General features: G+C 36.3%; 1 protein-coding gene across 1 annotated transcript in view; it reads right to left on the bottom strand.

Annotated features, from left to right (window-relative positions):
* Positions 1 to 18,744, bottom strand: part of grxcr1a (glutaredoxin and cysteine rich domain containing 1 a) — a 60,921-nt gene extending 42,177 nt beyond the window's left edge. Inside the window, exon 1 of the mRNA XM_039752783.1 lies at positions 18,256 to 18,744. Within this exon, the coding sequence (XP_039608717.1) occupies positions 18,256 to 18,663 (408 nt within the window). The 5' untranslated portion in view covers positions 18,664 to 18,744. The remainder of the gene's footprint in view (positions 1 to 18,255) is intronic.
* Positions 18,745 to 19,619: the final 875 nt, after the last annotated feature.

The raw sequence follows: 19,619 nt of genomic DNA, 5'->3' as shown, positions 1-19,619 counted from the left end.
TCAATCTAGAGCAGGTCAGTCCTTTGGAAAGGAAAAATACACTGGACATCTTCCACACTGCAGTTCCCTTAGCATTTTTCATTTAGTCCTTTAAGGAAAATGATGTTTAAGTTTTTGATTCATTTCATTCCATTTGTTCTTCTTTTCTCTTTGCAGGATTGCAAGATACCTTTATTGCCACAGTACAATACAATGAAATATTGTTTGGAGCATCCCAATAGATGCAATTAGATAATAGCGTATACAGTATAAGAGTAGATAATAAACTAAGTACATTTTAAACTATGAGAAGCACAGTTACTAATAACAGTTCCAAATATAAACAGAGTAAAAGTAAAGGTAAACATATACTGTAAGTGTAAATAGACAAATAATGAATGAAGTCAAAGAGAAAATTACAGTCAATGTAATGATCATGAGTTCCAAAAGGGTCATGTATAAGTATGTGACTTTGTGTGGTTTGATGCAGTTCAACTGTGTAACTTCATCGCAGTTTTGATTCGTTTCTACACCCCTAATCTTTAGGGATTCCAAGCCAGTGCCCCAAGTGTGTCTGAGTACCTTTGTGTTTTTTAATTATATACACTCCCAAGAATACTTTCAAAAATGCCCACTAGAGGGTGATATCACTATCAAACCCAGTTGGACATATTGGAAAAAACTCTTTATAAATAACAGATTTATTTTTCACAAAAAAAAAAAACTATACCCCCAAATAAAAAAAATAGCAAATAATATCATATCTCTAACATAATTCATAATATTGACATAAACTAAAGAATCATACTTGAACAAAGATCTGAATCCCAGGCAGGGGAGGGACCCTGGCTGAAATATAACAACATATGCATTGGTATCAGTTGAATCTTCACTGATATTATGATGTTCAAAAGCTTCCAAGCAAAGCACATTTATTAGGTTGTTTTTCTCGTGTAAAAGAGCTCAGTTTGAATAGCTACTCCACTTGATTAATATGCACAATGACAGAAATTAATTGAAAATTAACAATGTACATGCTAAACAATTCTGTATTCTACAAGCAATAAACTTCTGCATTCATCATCTGGCAACAAGGCAAGTTTTTACAGAAGGTGCATAACTTCATTCATTTATTTTCTTTAAAAATACTGTATTCCATGTTTTCCTACATTTCCCCATTCGTCTTCACCCCTGCCAAAATCACTACTGCACAGTCTACTTAAAGTGTGCACAGGGTTCTTACTCTGTCAGGTGCTTATTCAGACAAAACAAAACTGCAGAAGTTCCACTTTCAAACTGCTTTACATTTGCCTCTGTACGCTGCAGCGATTACTTAACAGAGCACTTACGCTGTGAAAGTTTTACAAACAATGTGGGTCATTTTTCATTCTGAATTGTGAAGTGTCCAGTCTGTCAGCTTTCAAAAGTGCCGAGGTCTGACGTTCTAAGGCATATGGACTTCCCCCTGTAAACTGCAGAGATTGCTGACAATTTAGGCAGTTTATTTGTCAATAAGTTCATCTGTGTTTGTCCTCCACTCAGTAGTGTGTTTTCAAACTGGCAGCTCTTTCTCCCAAAAATTAACTGAAATCCATACATATTACTCTTGCCCTGAGATAATCAATTACGTTTTTATGCAAATAAGAAGCTTTCCGACAATGGCTGTGAATTTATTTGGAATTGTCAAACAAGCAGTCATTTCTTTGTATACATCAAATTATTAAATGTTTTAAGTTTTTTTGTGTATTACATGTTCCTTACTGGCTCTGTGTAAACTGTGAGAAAAATTATGAATCAAGTTTTGTGATTTCCCTAGATGAACATGTTGCAATTAATAAAGTTTATTCAACCAGCTAACTGCAGAAGTAAAAAAGAAACTTAAGGCGATCAATGACATTTTGAAATTTTTAGTGAATCAAGTCATTTGGCTCACCTTGTGAGCAAAAGCCTATTCTGATGCATCCCAAACAGCTTTTTATTCAATCTGGGAAGAGAATAAAGATTAATTTATTCATCCCTGGGATGGCAACATAAATGTAATGTAGGGTGTATGATCGATCGGTTAATTATTATCAGTTTTACCTTTAGCAATGCTGATAATAAATTAAAACAATCAACAAGACACCCCTTAAGGGACGTCTCTGTTCCACTTTCTGGCTAGGACACACATGCTTGTTAAAATAAAATAATATAATTTATTTACAGCTTAAGGATAATAGATGGATATATCCAAGAATACTTAGATATAAATGTATTTATAGATGAAGGACAATAACAACAACACAAAACATAGAATTATAAAAGCTTAGTTTATTTTTTTCTCTCCTATAGGGAAAGAGATGTAACTTATGAATTCCATCTCTTAGCTTAGGTAGATTTTTTTCTCTTCAATTGAAAAAGTGAAATGGCTTATGAATTCTGATCTTATAGTAAATGTTTTCAAGATGGATAAGTTCTGTTGCTAGTGATTAAGCACCATGTATGTTATACTATAGGATTCATTAGCTCTCAACAGCTAGCCTCTCTGCTTGTTTATCAAATGCCACACAGAGGGCTCCCTCTTTCTCTCTCTCTCTCTCTCTGTGAGAGAGTGTGTGTACACATAAGGTATTGCTTTGCACTTTCTTAATGGTTTTAGGATTAGCTGGCTTTGTCCTATATATTAAACTGCAATCAATAGTCCTAGGAATCAAAGTAATACATATGGTTCAAGGAGAGGGATAGTTTGTTACTTTCCAGGTCAGTTTTCACAAGACCATTCTTTGTACAGGAGCACATCTCCTTCTTTACCTTCAGTCGCACCTTCTAGCTGCAGGTGGCAGTTTCACACACACAGTGTCCTCGGTCAGCCCCCATTGTTAGCAAGGTGGATGCGTGGTTTGCAAACAGTTTCTCACTCTTGCTTGTGCACTTGCTGTTTCTCAGCAAGGTTGGACTAATAGCAACCTATTCCATATTGGAATTGGACAAGTATTCCACCATTCCATTCTGGGACATTTGCCCTGTGGAGTAAAAGAATTGTTTGAACCTGTAATGCGGTCACATTCTATCAGCTATGGGTATTGGCTATGGGCAGCCAAAGTTGGCCGGGTTGAGAAGACAGCAGTTAGTTATGGTGTGGTTGATGTTTTTTAATGAAGGAATAATGGTCTTGGTGTCTTAGATGCACATAAATCCATCCTTTTGGCTGATATTTGGTGGAACTTTCTGTCCCTCAAGGTTGACAGTTCTTGAGATATGGACCTTGGTTTGTATTTGGGCCTCCAGCTCATGCCTTCAGGAGATGTCCCTGCTGATATCAGAAGGTCTGGTATTGATTATCTTATCAGATAAGGCATGGGTTGAATACAAGTGAGAGACCCTGTCAGGCAAACAGAGACTCGTTTACTGACAAAAAGAGTGTATGGCAGCATCTTGCTAAACCAGGACTTGGGTCCCAGCCTGACAAAACAGACAATGCCAGTCTCTCCTACATCAGAAAAACAACTGTTTTTAAATGTCAATAAAACTTTCCAAAATTACAGTATCTTCACTAAGTATTCAGAACACTTACATATTGAACATTTTGTTGTGATGCGGCTTTTTACTAAAATCCTAGGCTGGGAACTATCTGAATGGAGTCTGCATTTTAACGTTATTGCTGCATGAGATTTTTCTTGGTACCTTAGTTTTCTACTAACATACCAAAGATTTGCATGTTACTGAGCAGTCTAAATCAGCCTGCTGTAATTAAGTTTGGATTAGTGCTTGATGGTGCACTGCAATGGACTTACACTCTGTCTAGGGTTGGTTCCTATCTTGCACAAATCATAACTACAGGAGCAAATTAAAGTATAGTAAATAAATATTTCTTTGTTATTTTCATTGTGTATTCTAAATTAATAATCAATTATTCTATTTTTAAGGGACGGTTACATTTCCCCCTAACAGTCCAGGGCATCTTGGTTATTCTCTGAAGTTGTTCACTTGTCTGTATGGAGTCTGATTTGCGCTTCCATGTTTAGTTTGCTTTTTACTATGAACTTTAGGTATTACTTATGTCCAAAAATGTTCATGTTAAATTAATTGGCAGCACTTAATTGCCCTAGCATAACTGAGTGTGACTGTGTACATGAGTGTGTCCTGAAATCTCATCTAAAGTGTTTTTGCATGTTGCCACTGGAATAGACTCAGGCTCCCTAAGACTCTGTAGTGTAAGAAAGAGGGGTTGTAAAATGGAAGGATCGATATTCTTTTTTGTCGTTTAGCCAAATTCAAAATATCCTCTAATATCTGTCGTCCTTCCATCAGGATGTGTTTGTTTACACATTCCCTCAAGATGTGGATGCAGATTAATCTGTATTACACTTTTCATTTTCTTTTTTTGCCCCCAATGATGAACCGAAAAATTCTCAGGAAGTAATATGGCATGAGAGTGCATAAAAATTCTCGACACATTAACATAAGGGTCAACATGAGTAGAAATTGCAAAGCGTATACCGTATGTTATACTGAAATAACTGAGAAAGAGAACTGTAGACATGGGTAAAGTTCATGAACCATTGCCTAGTATCAAGGGATGCCACTTGGGATCTAACTAAATAAGAACATGCATAATTAATGAAAATGACACAAGGCATTCTCACAGAATTAAATGGGGACTGCCAGATGCACTCATCTAAGATGTCAAAGGAGGATTTTGGGTGAGCACAACATAGAGGGATTGCACAAACGATTGAAAACAAAGAAGCCATCCTTATTAAAGTCATTCAGGCTAAGCTGAGAAAGTGAAAAAAGCTTAATTGTTACAGGCTTGCAACACAGTTAGCAATGATGGGTTACTCATTCTAATAAATAAGGAATATTTAAGAAACTGATTGTTCTGACTACTGTTCTAAAAGATATCATCTTCATTACTCTCCTGAGGAGATGATGTACTAGCTTAACTTCAGAAGCATTTGGTAGCTCTTTGAGCATGCCATTATTTTTTCAAAGATAACTGAAAAACCGGTTGTCTCTGCTTTTGGAGCCAAAAACTCTAGGAATTAAAAAAACTCTCAGAAATAGAAATACATATTCTCGCAATGCTGAATGCCTACTCCCAGTGTCAGCTAGGCAGTTTGCCAGATTAGTTGTTTGGAAGAAATAGTTTTTTTAGTGTCTGCCCATACAAGATTTTTTATTCTTTTTTTTAAGTGAGATCAAATAAAATATTTGATCATGTAAACCGGGGCTTAGGGACATCTAGGATTTTGTCAGAAGCACTAGAGTAAATAGAATCTCTATGCTGTACTTGATTTCCAGTACTGTTTTACAGATATGTATATATACTGTAACTGAGGATAAGTTTTTTTAACAAAATAAGTGGCTGAAAGCAGGTCAATTAGCTCATCAGTTATTGACTTGAAGTACTCTGCAATGCTACTCTCAGCTAGAATTTTTGGTAACTGGCCTCAACTCTTGTGCAAGGTTTATCTTTACCCATGAACTGGGTTCTTGTTGAAAAGAGATTTTAATGTAACAGTTGGGATCCACTGTCCTTATTGTCCACATATTTCTATCATGTTATCTCTTCATTTCCTTGAATTTTTCCTCCTTGAGCATTCCTGGCAGATAGCTGTTCTGTTCTGAGGTTTTCCCTGCTGACAGTGTGAGTCCAAGCTATCCAATGCTACTATAGACCAAAAATTCAGACGTGAGCATTAGTAGGCTTTGCACAATATGAACCAAGTTACCCAATCTATTCTATAACAATTCAGTAATTATTTTCCACTCCAATGCTGATCTTTCCGATCATAAAATAGATCATTACAATAGCAATTGATGAAAAGAATTCAAAATTATTGCAGAATTACTGTATTTGATGGGTCCTCTAGAGTGCATCGTTCTCTTGCACGATTTGTCTCAAAAACTAATCAGCACATTGTTTCCTCTTAAAAACATGTAATACTTCTTAAAGAGCTTCCACAATAGTTCACTGGAGAAGCACAAAAGCAGCATGAAAAAGCACATGTAGAACCTCACAAGACCTGAACTGCGCACAGCTTTAAGCATTGTACAATCATGCTCACATTTTTTCTACAGTATAGAAAAGTATTATTTCTATTGTGAGATGTTTCAGTCCTTTTTCAAGATAATTAACATATTCCCTGGGGAAAGAAAGCTAAACTGCAATTAGTAACATTTAGCAGGGTCCTCATAGATCTATGGATATTGTCCTTCTTGTAATACACATTCCAAATTGCATGTTACTCGAATCATGGCCTTTTAGCATTATTAATTAAGTATAATTTATCTTGTCATGCACTCTGCACAACATCGTGTATAACTAGAGTTCTGGGTGTGTCTGACATGTTTTGGCCCTTTTTGCTCTTAGTTTGACTCTTTCTTCCCACTCTTTATTCCTATTATCTCACCCTTTAGCAGCTAAAAGCCTAGCTTTACCTTGTTCTGCAATTATTATCATGTACTGTATAACTGTAATTAAATGAAGCATATTGCCATGATTTTGATCTAAAGGTATATAACTGGTATTACTGTTCAAAATATATGACATTTGTTTGCCATTTTTGCACTCTAGGTTAACCAGATACTTTCATCATTATGTATTTGTTTTTTCAAAGTCTGCTAGGCTTTGTCTTGATTTCTCAGTTCTGCGCTGCCTTTACTTCATAATGTTTCAATTGTACTTTACATTTCTTATTTGTTCTTTAACTCCTTTAAAATTATTTATCAAGATTACATTCTGCTAAGGTGTTTTTGATGTACCAGAACAGTTGAAGCTTTGACATTGGTACAGTCCCTTCTGCAATCTTATTTGCTTTAGGGTGTGCTCAAATAGAATTATCAGGGACATTTAGCAAGAGAGCTCTGGAGATTTTCCTATAAGAAACTGATTGATTACACCGATAGCTTCTGCAAGTCTAAATTCTGAAATCCTCCATAAATACCTGATATTAAATTTTTTTAATATCTATTTTCTCTCAGTGTTCTTCAACTGTCATTCTTAAGACAAAGAATTAGGGTGGTGGTGAGTGAAAGGATACTAAGTATGAGTACTTGTGGGATTTTTTTTATGTCAATATTTAATTTTCTCTGTGCTTAATTCAAGGAAATATATTGTTTATTTTTTTGTGGTTTGTAATAAAACCTGTAACCAAAAAGTTAACATTATCTGACTAGCTTTATAGCAAAACCAAAAAAGAGACATTTTTTGTAGTGCAAGTGGCCTATAGGCCTGGACTTAATAGTTTCTGGAGGAAAAATTAAAGAAGAGGCTAATTTTGATTTTAATTTCTATGTTACTGTGCTGTCATTTTCTGTGTGACAGCTACATGTTATTGTATTTTCATTGTAAGAAATGCACACTCTATCCAATCCAATCCTATCCACAAGTGCTCATATACTGGCTGTCCAATTTTCTGAGATTTTCTGCACAGTAGTATTGACTGCATTGAATGTATAATCAGAAGCCATAGTTACACTTTTAAAGGGATTACTTTAACACTGTGAGGGTTAATTGCTACTTTTACTGTGTAGTTGTGGTACATGCAGAGACTGGACAAATGATAGTGCAGGACTAGATGAGCAGAAAGAAACAAAAACTATTATTTGTATGGTTTAATATTTCATGATTTTTCTAGGTTTGTTAAAAGTTGTAAGAAGGCCAACATTCAACTAGGAGACAATTGTCAATGTTCTGCCTTGTAATAAATTCAGACTGAAATTTACGGGACATTTTAAGAGATTTAAATTCTGTGTTTGCATTTTGTGGTGTTTAAAAGATTGCTTCATTGGATGAAGACCAGCTAATTAAAAGTAATAACTATCAAATTGAAGTGCCTACTTCCCAATGATATGAAGTGCTTCACATTGCCTATTTTACAAATTCTTTATGGTTCTGAAAAGCCTAACACAGTGGTTCTCAACCTGTGGGGTAAGCCCCCCTAGGGGGGTGTGAAGTAACAAAAAGGGGGTGCAAAGATGTGAAAAAAAGAAAACAAGAATTAAAAATATGAAAAAAAACATCTGTTGAAACCAAAACAAATTAACTTAAACTACATTCTGAAACTAGAACAATAAATATAGAGTTAGATAAATGTCAATAAAAGTTAAGTAGGTATAATAAAATATGCATCTACATTTCAAAAAAAGTTAGGAGGGGCACGATTAAAACTTTTATGAAAACTCGGGTCGCAAATAATTAAAGGTTGAGAAACACTGGCCTAGCGTGCATATTGTGAACTATATGATGAATTCAGCCTATTATTTGAAGGAACTCTTCAAATAATTCACACAAATTGATTCTGGCCATTGCAATTATGTCCCCTATATCAATGTTACAATATTATGGAAACTAATGACAAGGACACATCTATACACAAAACTGCACACATTCATATGGGACAAATATCAAATTGTCTGTTAACTTACGATGAATGTATTTGAGATGAAGGAGGAAAACTGGGGAACGATGATGAAAACCCACAGAGAAGTGGGGGAGTATGAAAACTACATACAGAAAATAACTGAACCACATTGTATTGCTGTGGACTCACAACAGGAGTCATTTGAGTTTTGCACTGTAACCAGAAGCGAACCTGCAGCATCTGGATTACAACAGCAGTTTCTTATCCTAAAGAGGCATCTTGACCTTGGGCCGAACACATAATGCGTCTGAACTCTGAGAGTGGAGTGTTTCCTGGTGATGTCAGCTGAGATCTTTCTTTCTCTTTCACTCAGCCCTCAAAGTCCTGTACAATGCCACCACTCCCCACCCATTCTTACTGTTGTACCCTTTATAAAAAGCTATGCATTAAAAAAAAGTGCTTATGAGTAACATCTAAAGAATATTCCTTCTGAGAAATATCACTGTATGTGTCTTTATATATAATAAATATTGTGAGAAAGCACAACGTGCTGGGATCCTTATCCTGTCCGACACCAATGGCGTAGAAACACAGGGGAAGACAGTTCGCTCACGGCATGGTCTCCCCAAAACACCAGAAGGCAGCCTCCGTGGGTTATGGTACCACCATGGATTCCCACAAGGCACATTGAGAACTGTAGTTCATTGGTTTGGCCCTGTTGGGTTCCGTGGGTGCCACCAGGGGGCGCTGAGGGAACTAGCAAGGCAAACATTTTCAAGCTCTAGCCTTGCCCGGAAGTACACCTGAGCCACAGTTTCAGAACACTGGAACTGCTTCTGGGTTTTACGTAAAAGGGGCTGGCTGCCTCAACTTAGGAAGCCAGAGTCGAGAAGAGGGAGACAAATTTTGCTGGAGGAAAGGTGAAGAGGAGACAAAATATTGCAGACTGGAGAATTATAGTTCAGGTTGTGGTGTGGGAAACAATTACTGGAAAGATTTTCACACAATTAAAGCCTTTATTCACCGACGAACTTGTGTTTGGACCTTTGTGTTGTGAGTTTGTATACATACGTCCAGTGCCTTCAGAAAGTATTTAGACTCCTTTGGTATTTTTCACAGTTTGTTTGTTTTTTTAGAGGCCTTATGCTAAATTTGTTTTAATTATTTTTTTCATCTATAAACAACACTCACTATACTAGAATGACAAAGCGGAAACAGGATTTTAGAAAATTTGCAGATTTGATAAAAATGAAAAGCTAAAATATGACATTGGCTGCCCATCCAAACTGAGGAGGGTAAGGGCTTTGGTATTAGGGCAGATCACGATACCTGAGGGTCACTCTGGCTGAGCTCCAGAGAGCCTGTATGGAGGTGGAAGAAACTTCAAGAAGGAGAACCACCATTGCAACACTCTACTAAACTGTGCTTTAAGCCAATGTGGCAGAATGACACATGAAATTCCGCTTCAGTTTGGAAAAAGGGTTATAGGACCCAGAGTATTTTCTTGTAACAACAGGTACAAAGAAGGAGCCAACCGTGGACGAGATACTAGATCATTTCTGGGTGTATTCACATACACTCATACCAGATTAATCACCCTAACTCTATATGAGAGAATACATTAACACAGGAACAGCATGCAGATTATATGCACTCTAGGCAGGGAATGACATTCAGGGTCCCTAGAGCAGTGATGCAGCAGCACTAAATTTTGTTTTGCTGTTCTGGAAAATTTTTAAATCTCAACTAAAGCAAACTTTTGTTTTGAATGAAAGATTTATTCTGGGATTAAAAGCTCAAATAAAATCAATATGGCTAGATGTTTTTGGTGACAGGGTTACATGAGAGATGGAGAACATCATAATGAGTGACCTAACCAAGGCTTCTGCATAGTAGGGTATATCCGCTTGGGTCATGATTTTATTCTGCCACACGTGTCTTCGTTTAGTATAATATTGAATATCAAATATTGAAAAGAGAACCCCTTAATTAATCTGTCTGGAATGTACATTTTGGTACTCAACTGGTGTCAGGTACCAATCTGCAGTACTTATTCATAATGCAGTGCTGTCTGAGCACCAGGGGCTGATGGGTGAAGCAAGTTTACATATATCAAATGACACAGAGCACTCTTGAACTCAAGAGCAGGTCATTTTCTTCAAACTGCTGTTCAGTCCCTTAGGCATTAACATTCATAGGGCATGCCAAGACTCTCTTGACAAAGAGAAGCAATTAATTAGAAGATGTAATCCATTTTGCAGTTAAACTATGTAATATTTTGAAAGCATCGAAAATGAAATATGCTTTTTTTTATCATGGATTTCACTCAAGGCTTGGCATTGAAATCTTAATCCTGGTTACATTCTTGCAGTGCTATTGGTTGTCTGTTTTGTACTTATAAGCAATACATTAAGCATAGTGCATTTCAACATCTTTCCACCACACTTAAAGTGTTTCTTGCTTCTTTCTTACAAAGCACCCAGACAAATGTATTACAGACAGTACATTTATGAAATTTTCACATTCTCCTCTGATGTCTGATTGTTTTTTCTCTTATTCACCTATTCCAGAGATGTGCCTCATAGGTGTCTTGATTATATGTGAGTGTGACTTTAGCACTGCCATGGTAGCTCCAGCACCCTCACAACCTCAAACTGGATTAAGTATTAAACTGCTAAGCTTTATATACTGAGAACTAAAAGGAAAATATTTTGCAAATTTTACTCAAAATTATTTGCTTGAGCTATGGTCAGATTTTTTGCAAACTAAGAATCAGATTTCTTGCATAGGTTGTATGCAGACCTACTTATTTTTATTGAGAATCTCAAACTAGAACTGGACAGCTGAAGGAAATGTTTTGATAACAAAGCTGACATTCGGGAGCCATTTAGTTGATCTTGGGTAGTGACTTCTGCTTCACTGCTGTTGCTAAACATGCTCTGTTTAAATTGTGTCATTACATGAGACAGAGGCAAAGACATGCTTTGCAACCATTTACTGATTTCTAGCAAACACTCCTACACTATATTTGTTTTAAGCTAGACATTTGTATCTTAAATAATGCAACTTCACAAAAAAGAAGCATTAATGCTTGAAGAAGGTTTTGAAAGTGAAACTTAAAAATATAAATGAATTGCATCATACAGAATATACCTGATTTCAGCAATAAAGAATAATTTGTTCTAAATATTTATGATTATTTATTTATTTATTTATTTATTGAGAAAGAGAGAGAAAGAGTCATAATACTTTAGAAATACAATAGATGTTAATTGTCATGTATTTCAGCTGCCAGGGATTAGTATGCTCAAACTCTTCTCTGTCACCTGCACTGCCATAGCATCTGACACTCATCCTTCACCTTGCTGAGATGGTTTGATTATGTAATAAGGATACACTTATGGGATTATATTACTCAAAAATAATAATGATTACATTTAAATAGTGTTTTTCTAACCTACTCAACATGCATTGGATAGACACTGAGGAACCACATCACCCATGTGTAGCATCCACCTGGATGATACGACGTCAATCATTATTGCACCAGTACACTCACCACACATTATCTATTAGGTGGTGAAAGGGGGAGAGAGATGGCTAGTCATTAAGGGACAGGAGATGATTTGGGGGTGGGGAGCAAAATGGACAAGAACTTGATGAGCAATGTAGCCAGGACATCAGGAAAAACCCTGCTATTTCCTGAAAGATGCCGAAAGATATTTTATGACCAGATAGAGTCAGGACTTTAGTTTTAGGCCTCATCTGTAGAGTGGTGTCAGTTTTTACAGTACAGTGCTCACGTCACTACACTGGAACATTGGGATCCAAACACAGACCACAGGGTAAGCTCCTCCCGTTGTCATCGCCAACATCTCATCCAGCAGCAACCCAAGTTTTCCCTAGATGGTCTCTCATTCAGGCTTTGGACCAAACATGCTTATCTTCATTGGAATGTCTGGGAATTTCCCAGGTGGACGTGGAAAAAGATATGCTGAATAGGCAGGCCTGGTCTGTCCAGATCAGTGTGTTCCTACTTTGACCCTCACCAGGATAAGCATAGAGAAAATGAAGTGAAATTACTTATTTTTTACCAATTATTTCTTTGAGTACCTTAAATGTATTGATTTTCTTTCCATCCATCCAATTTGGGTACTTGCTTATTTCATTGCTGGGTTGCAGAGTGCAGCAGATTCGACATAGCAATCAGCCCTGTATGCAGTGCGAGTTCGCCATAGGGCATATTCGTGCTAAGCTACTTTAGTGCTACAAGCTCTCATAACACACACATGTTTGGAAATGAACAAACAAGGAATACTTTAAGTAAAATAATGGAAAAGAATTACATGCAAAGTTGTCTGCCTACTGTTTAATTATATATTCTAATTTGGCCAAAAGCATCCACTCATAAAAACAGTGATACCTGAAAGGCTCTTTAATGAAAAAGTATCTAATGATTATGAAGAAGTACTATGACTGAAGGTTTAATTGTACTTTAAATCCAGAAAGCCAGAAACTTGAAGATCCATGGCCAGGACGACCCTAGATTAATGAATGTCTTGAAGGCTGGCAGGCCATTTATGGTAGGTTGGATAATGAAAGTCAGGAGTCTCCTTAGTGTGACACTGTGGTATATACTGTATCTTTATTAATCCATTGCCTGCCCCCTGAGCAATGCCGATCCTTGAAGCAGCTTCTAGGAACTTCTCAATGTTTTCTGTTCTGTAGTGAATTGTTGCCCCATAAGGAAACCTTTAAAAGACACAATTATATTTTAACTGATATCTGCCAAACATATTGTGTCAAATAAAGAAAATATCTCAAAGTTTAATTCATTTTGATAAATTTTATAATTGTAAATTGTCTATTGCACCACTTTATGAATAATAAGAGCTGCTGTGGGGGCTGTGCACCAAGAGGTTAATATATACCACAATATTGAATGGAGTCAGATACAGATGTAAAGCATGGAGAATAATGTAACCTGGAGTAGAAGCCGTCAGACACTTTCACTGGCACATGGGAAAGCTTTTCAGAATAAACTTGGCTGATATAAATACAAGAGGGCCACTCTGATGCATTTATTTCTTTTGTGTACAATATAGCCAAATGGATACCTCTAAATGTGTGATATTTCCATACTTTATATCATCTAATTCCATACAATATGAGTCAGTCTCTTTTTACTGTTTCTAAAGTGCAAACATTTAGAGCAAACATTCTCCCGTGTGAGGAAGAAGACATCTTTTTGGCATCATTAGAAAGTAAGAACTATTTATAACAAAATATTCTGTTAATGAAGTTTATTTGGTAAGTTAATAGTCACATTTTGCCAACATCTCATTCAGATATTTTTAAAAACTGCCATAGCCTAAATTCAAATGACTCAAATGGCCATGACCAGTTGTATGACTCCATAATGGAGAATAGTGAGCATTTATCTCTTTAAAAATATATTAGTGCATACAGCAGATGAATGAGATGTTGGTAAGCCATTGCTTTGTTGCATTTCTTCTAATTTCACATTAGTGCTGCAAAGCTTGAACACTTTCATACAGTTATTTTTCATTTACCTTTGATATACTACAGCACAATTAAGTGATGGAGTTTGACACTTGCTATGATGAAATGAATGATGATAATAGTATAAATACACATATTACATAGAGACAATAGGGAATTGTTAATTGTAAAATACTACACAAACAGCAAAAGGGAAGAATAAAGTTGCGGGTTGACTCAAAATCCCATACATATTTAAACAGATGCTGCATATACTGTAGAGTTGATAACTCGTACACATATATTTCCCCTTGGGATTAATAATATAATAATATAATAATAATAATAATAATAATATAATATCTATCTATCTATCTATCTAGCTATCTATCTATCTATCTATCTCACTTCAGTCATTATGCATTACTGTACACTGTACTGTATACATTATGTTTCACTCACTGGATCGTGTAGGATGCACTTTACAAGAAAAAAAATGTTTTGATGTTTAAGTTGCAGACAAATCAAAACAGTCTGAAGTATCTGAACAAGTAAATAAGCAATGATGGGTCTTACATTATGGAATTGATTTGAACAAAGATATAATAAGCAGGAACAGTTTATAATTAAGTCTCCATGAATTACCATGACATATTGTTCATTCATGTTAAGTTATTAAGGTTGTAAAATGATACGGTAAGTTGTTTAGAATTAAACGCTGCCTAAAATTACAAATATTAGACAGGCATAATGGACTAGGGGTGAAGCATTGGATTGAAAATCGCCGAACCACCATCTCACTGTATGACCCTGAGAATTCTTTTAACTATCTGTGTATCCCAACTGTAATAAATACATGTAATGAAATGTACTGCTAACGCCTTGGGCTGGAGTTCAGTTGCTACATACTGTATAATAAGCACCGTCCGGTTTCATTGTTATAAATATTATTACTTTATCAGAAGTAAATCAAAGGCTGAAGACACTCCATTGCACTTAGGGTCATGAGAATCTGCTATACATCACTAAGTTATGTAGTTGAAGCAGTAACCCTGACAACTTTTAGTAAGTATTTAAGTGAGATATTGGGAAAACTTAACTATCCTACGTTCCTTTGTCTGTCTTCTTATGTTCATAAGAAGTAAAGGTAGCAGGGTAATTTAGAATAATAAATAATGTGTATACTTAAGAGAGCTGCGATACAAATAAACTTATAGACTTATTGATGTACCAGTTCCAGGATTCTAATTGATACAAAGATGATCAGCATTAATGATCCTGCATGAAACTTTGCTGGACAGGCCACATCCTCAGAATGATTGTCTCCTGTCTACCCTGACAAGTCCTCTGCTCCCATGTGAGTTAGGTTAGAAAGTCCAGGATGGCTAGAAGAATTAGTTTAAGCCCCTGGCACACTATGTGACCTTCCCAGTGATTTTAAGTTTTAGACTTTGATTGCATAATCTTACTGATTCAGGTGTAGTGGTGGCAAACTCCTTGGATTTGAAGTTGTGTAGTGATTCAATCAGACAGGTTTGTAATTCACCCGGGATTGTTTTTTTATTAAGTTGTAGGGATGGGCTCCCATGTGTGTGAAGTTAACAACCAATGAGTACCGAACCAGAAGTCCAATTTATAAGATACAGCTGCAAGGAAGGAAGTGAAGCAGATATTTTGTACCATGAAAACAGAAGAAAGGCTCATTTGTCTGATATTCCATGTTTGTTGTACAACAGCAAAATGGAAAGATCAACAGAGACTGTGGTTGAACTTAACAAACCTGGGAAATGTTCATACTGCCACCAGCACTATCAAGTAGCTCTCAAAACGTAGCAAGCTTGCGATAATTTGGAGATGTGAAATTTTGCTGAGAAGTCATGAGGAAGTCATATAACCAGTCATTCATTGTAATCTATTGTTGTGTAATCTGAAATCCACAAGGCAACACCAGCCAGCAATGATAATCAGTAAGCTTCACATGCTTTTTGACTAGAAGTCATATAGTGACTTAAAGCTGTCCTCCAGGTTTGATCTTTCAAAAAGATTTTCTAGGATGGTATGTGATTCATTTTGGCTGCCTGTCTGAATATGCAGACAAAATATGTCAAGAATTTTGCAAGAATTAGGTAAACAAGATTGAGAAACTAAATTGGGAAGAATAGTCTGCTCTTGAAGTATTTGTAGTAACGTTCAAGTGAAGACAAAATGAGAAGAAGAAACCTGATTTGCAGAAGCCAAAATTGAACCCCTGCTCCCACTGTCAAAAGGTGAATTGCACATAGCTGATGGCAGCAGTGACAATGATGTGAACAAGAGGAATAAATAAAATCGATTTACTAATGTGGTACAGATAACATGTTTGATGCAACTGCAAAGAGGAACACAGGTTAACAAAGAAGTGTGAATGAGGCTTTTCGCAGTATTCCTTGTTTTCTACCTAAAACAAAGAACCTTTAAAACCACCAAAATCCCTTTAGTGAGTTTCACGAAATTAGTATCAGTATTCGTTTCGTGGAACTGCATGCTTATAGAAACATGCTTGTTTCATTCATTGCTAATTCTTGTTAAAATATTAGGTGTTAAGTTTTTATAATCTTTCTAGTGCATAAAGAGCGAGGGTCCTTTAATTATTTTTTTCTCTTCTATTATCCGTTGGATTATTCTCCAGTACAAAGATAGTTTTTGTCAGGTAATGAAACTAGGTTTTTAAAATCACATATTTCTTGCAGCTTTTAAAAGTTTGTGAAAATGTGTAAAAATAGTATGTAATTGACCATGCATTGGAAAGTAGTCACAGATTTCCCTCCCTAGGAGTGTGGTTGGTAATGTGAGAGTCATTCTTCAAAAATAATGAGAAGGAAACTCCACAAAACAGAGACACCAGGCACTGGGGTTACCTTCCTGTCAGAATTTACCTACAGCTATTAGATCAGGCAGGCGAGGAGAGAGTGCTGTTATTTGATGTGTCTGGGCATTACTAGAGGACAGTTTAGCTAACTGTGTGTGAGGGGCAGAGGGAATTTTATTGGAGATCAGTCGATGTTCTCCAGGCCAATAGATTAAAAAATCAATGAGGTCTTGGGTCCGAGTTTTGTTTAAAATAATCAAGTAGAAAAAGGAAAAGCTGTAGAAACCTGGTCCCTTAAATGTAAACCAACCCCATGGGGTGTTTAGATGTAAGAGCTGTCCAGATGAGTCTGTAGAAGTTTTAGACATCTTATTAGATCACACTATCGCTAGAAGTAATCCCGGGCATGTTCTGGAAATGAACTACAGGTGAAGATTAGAGATCTTACTGTGAGAGCTTATTGAACATGAAGCAGGTCAAAGGAACAAGAGTTCATAGCTAGAAAGAAAGAACCCAAAAAAATGTGCATAGGCACTGACCCATGTGAATTTAGGTCCTTGTAGTAGGCTATTGTTTTCTGGGTTTTCCGACTCATTTCTTATCATTACTTTGTTTTTGATGGTCTGACATTTCTTTTTGTGTGTTAGCCAGGGGTCTAAAGCTATATGTATACTGTACATGAATTAGAGAAGTGCTGCATCTTTATGCAAAGTTAAAAAATATGCAAAAGTTAATTTCAGGCCGAGAAATAGAGAGAACATTTAAAATGCAATGTTTTGACCGCAGAAGCATTAAAGTGTTTCTGCCTTTTTTCCGCATAATCTTTTACAATTATTATTCTTTCTTTATTGCTAAAAAGCTATGATATCTTTTCCGTATGGTAATAATGTTTACACACTATAATCCTCAAAGTACACTCTACCATAAGGATGGCTGGACATAAAAAGTGGACAACATTTGCATAAGGAATATGATAAGAAAAATAAAATAATTATAGATTGAAAAGTGTATAGCTTGTGGCAGTACTGGTATGCAATGTTCATCTGTCCTAAAGATCTCTTTCACGTCAATCCATCCATCCATATGTTACCTGAGCCATCTTAAACTAGTTATAGGGTCATATGGGCCAAAGCCTACACCAGAAGCATTGGGCTCAAGGCAGGAACCAGTGGATGAAGCATCAGGGTATCCCAGAGGTTCTTATGTAATAAATATATTAAAAACTCTGCCTCACTCTGTACAAGTCAAGAATCATTTTTTACTATTGGTAGTTCTCAGTATAAACTATTCAAACTAAGGTTTAGAAAGTAAATTATATTTTTAAGCTACTTATTTCACATTAGCTAACAATGTTACCAGTGATGTAAAAATAAGATGTCAAAAGTGTTTGCATATAGTACTAGTAAAATGTGCTCTATTAGTAAATAATGATTACTTTAAATAGGAGATGGCAGGACTTCTCCTTCATAGATATTTGAACAGCATGTGAAAAAATCTACCAATAATTATATAGAAAAAGCTGGAATGCTTAACACAACAAAAGACCAAGGTTTGCATGAAAGTCAGCGGAGCACATACCTGATAGACATTGGAAAGGTTATTAAAAAGAGCTTGACCAGCACTGACTTTATGCTTCACTCCTCGAACTGTCCCATTTTTGCTTAATATGTTGACTCTTTTGGTCCCATATCCTCTGTCTTTCGAGACTCCAGCAAAAAGAAGCAAATCATCTGGCTCACTCTCACTGTCATCCAGCTCTGACCCTAAGTGCCCATTTTGATGACCATTCACTTCATTTGAAGCACTGAATTGTTCAGTTCCTGAGCTACTGGCACATTCGGAGTCATTCGAATCTGCTGTCCTTTCTTCTGCAAAGACCTCCTTCAGTATTCTCCCACTTCGAGAGGAGGCCACACGAAACCTGACCTTCCTCTGCTGATTTTCTGCACCTGTTTTCATTGCATTTTGAAGGCTTGCCTCCTCCATTAGAAATACTCAACGTTTACATCGTAGCTGTCACCTCATTTGCCAGTATGTCACGCTTTAAACAATGGCCTGATTGCTGAATTTCCTTATTGACAGGAATAAATGTATACAACCTGTTCCTTCAGACTGCAAATTAGCATGCTCCAGTAGCAGCACTCCACCTCTTAATAATGGATGAGCATCAGCTATGGTTACCTTTTAAATTGTCAGCAGGTAAACCGATAGGCTGCAATTGAATCATTACGTTTCTTTGTGAGGCTCTTAGTAGAATGGAAACAGACATGTGTATTAGAAAAAATGCATATGCTTATAAAGAAAAAAACAATGTGATAAAAGGCATTTGGTTGTTAGAAAATTGAAAGTAACCCTTCAGATGCAGTGGTCTCACAGCAAAGCTATTAAATTCCATTTGATATCTCTTGGCACAAGCAATACAGTAACTGAGACATGTCCCCAAGGTCACATTCACCTTAACAGAAAATTAGCACAAAAAACAGTTATAACTATGCATGCAACCTTCTGGTTTTTAATCATTTCAGTTACTCATATCGTTTAATTTAGTAAAATGATGTTAATGTTAAATGCTGCAAAATTTCTCAAATACACTTCAGAAACAGGGTCATGAGTAACTAGAGCCTATCCTGGATGCATAAGGTGCAAGGCCGGAGCCAGGCCAGGGTGGGGTGCCAGTCCAATCTAAAATAATCAATTTAAAAATAAGTAATCTCTTTGGGGAGCAGGAACGAACCTGAAAGAGAACTACTATACAGGGTGGTCCAGATCTAATTATGGAGATCCAGACCATCTGGATGACTTTGATTTATGTGGGGACGATTCCAGTTCGGCACAAAGACAATTCTTCATGTCGTCAGTTCACACACTTCTCGATGGTCTGGGGTTTTTCAGGTGATTTTCTATGTAATAAACTTAATAAGTTATAGCTTAATGAAAATTGC

This window comes from Polypterus senegalus, chromosome 4, assembly GCF_016835505.1.
Source record: "Polypterus senegalus isolate Bchr_013 chromosome 4, ASM1683550v1, whole genome shotgun sequence".
NCBI classification, from domain to species: domain Eukaryota; kingdom Metazoa; phylum Chordata; class Cladistia; order Polypteriformes; family Polypteridae; genus Polypterus; species Polypterus senegalus.
Note: the sequence above shows the minus strand (reverse complement) of the source record. Positions and strands in the feature narration are given on the sequence as shown.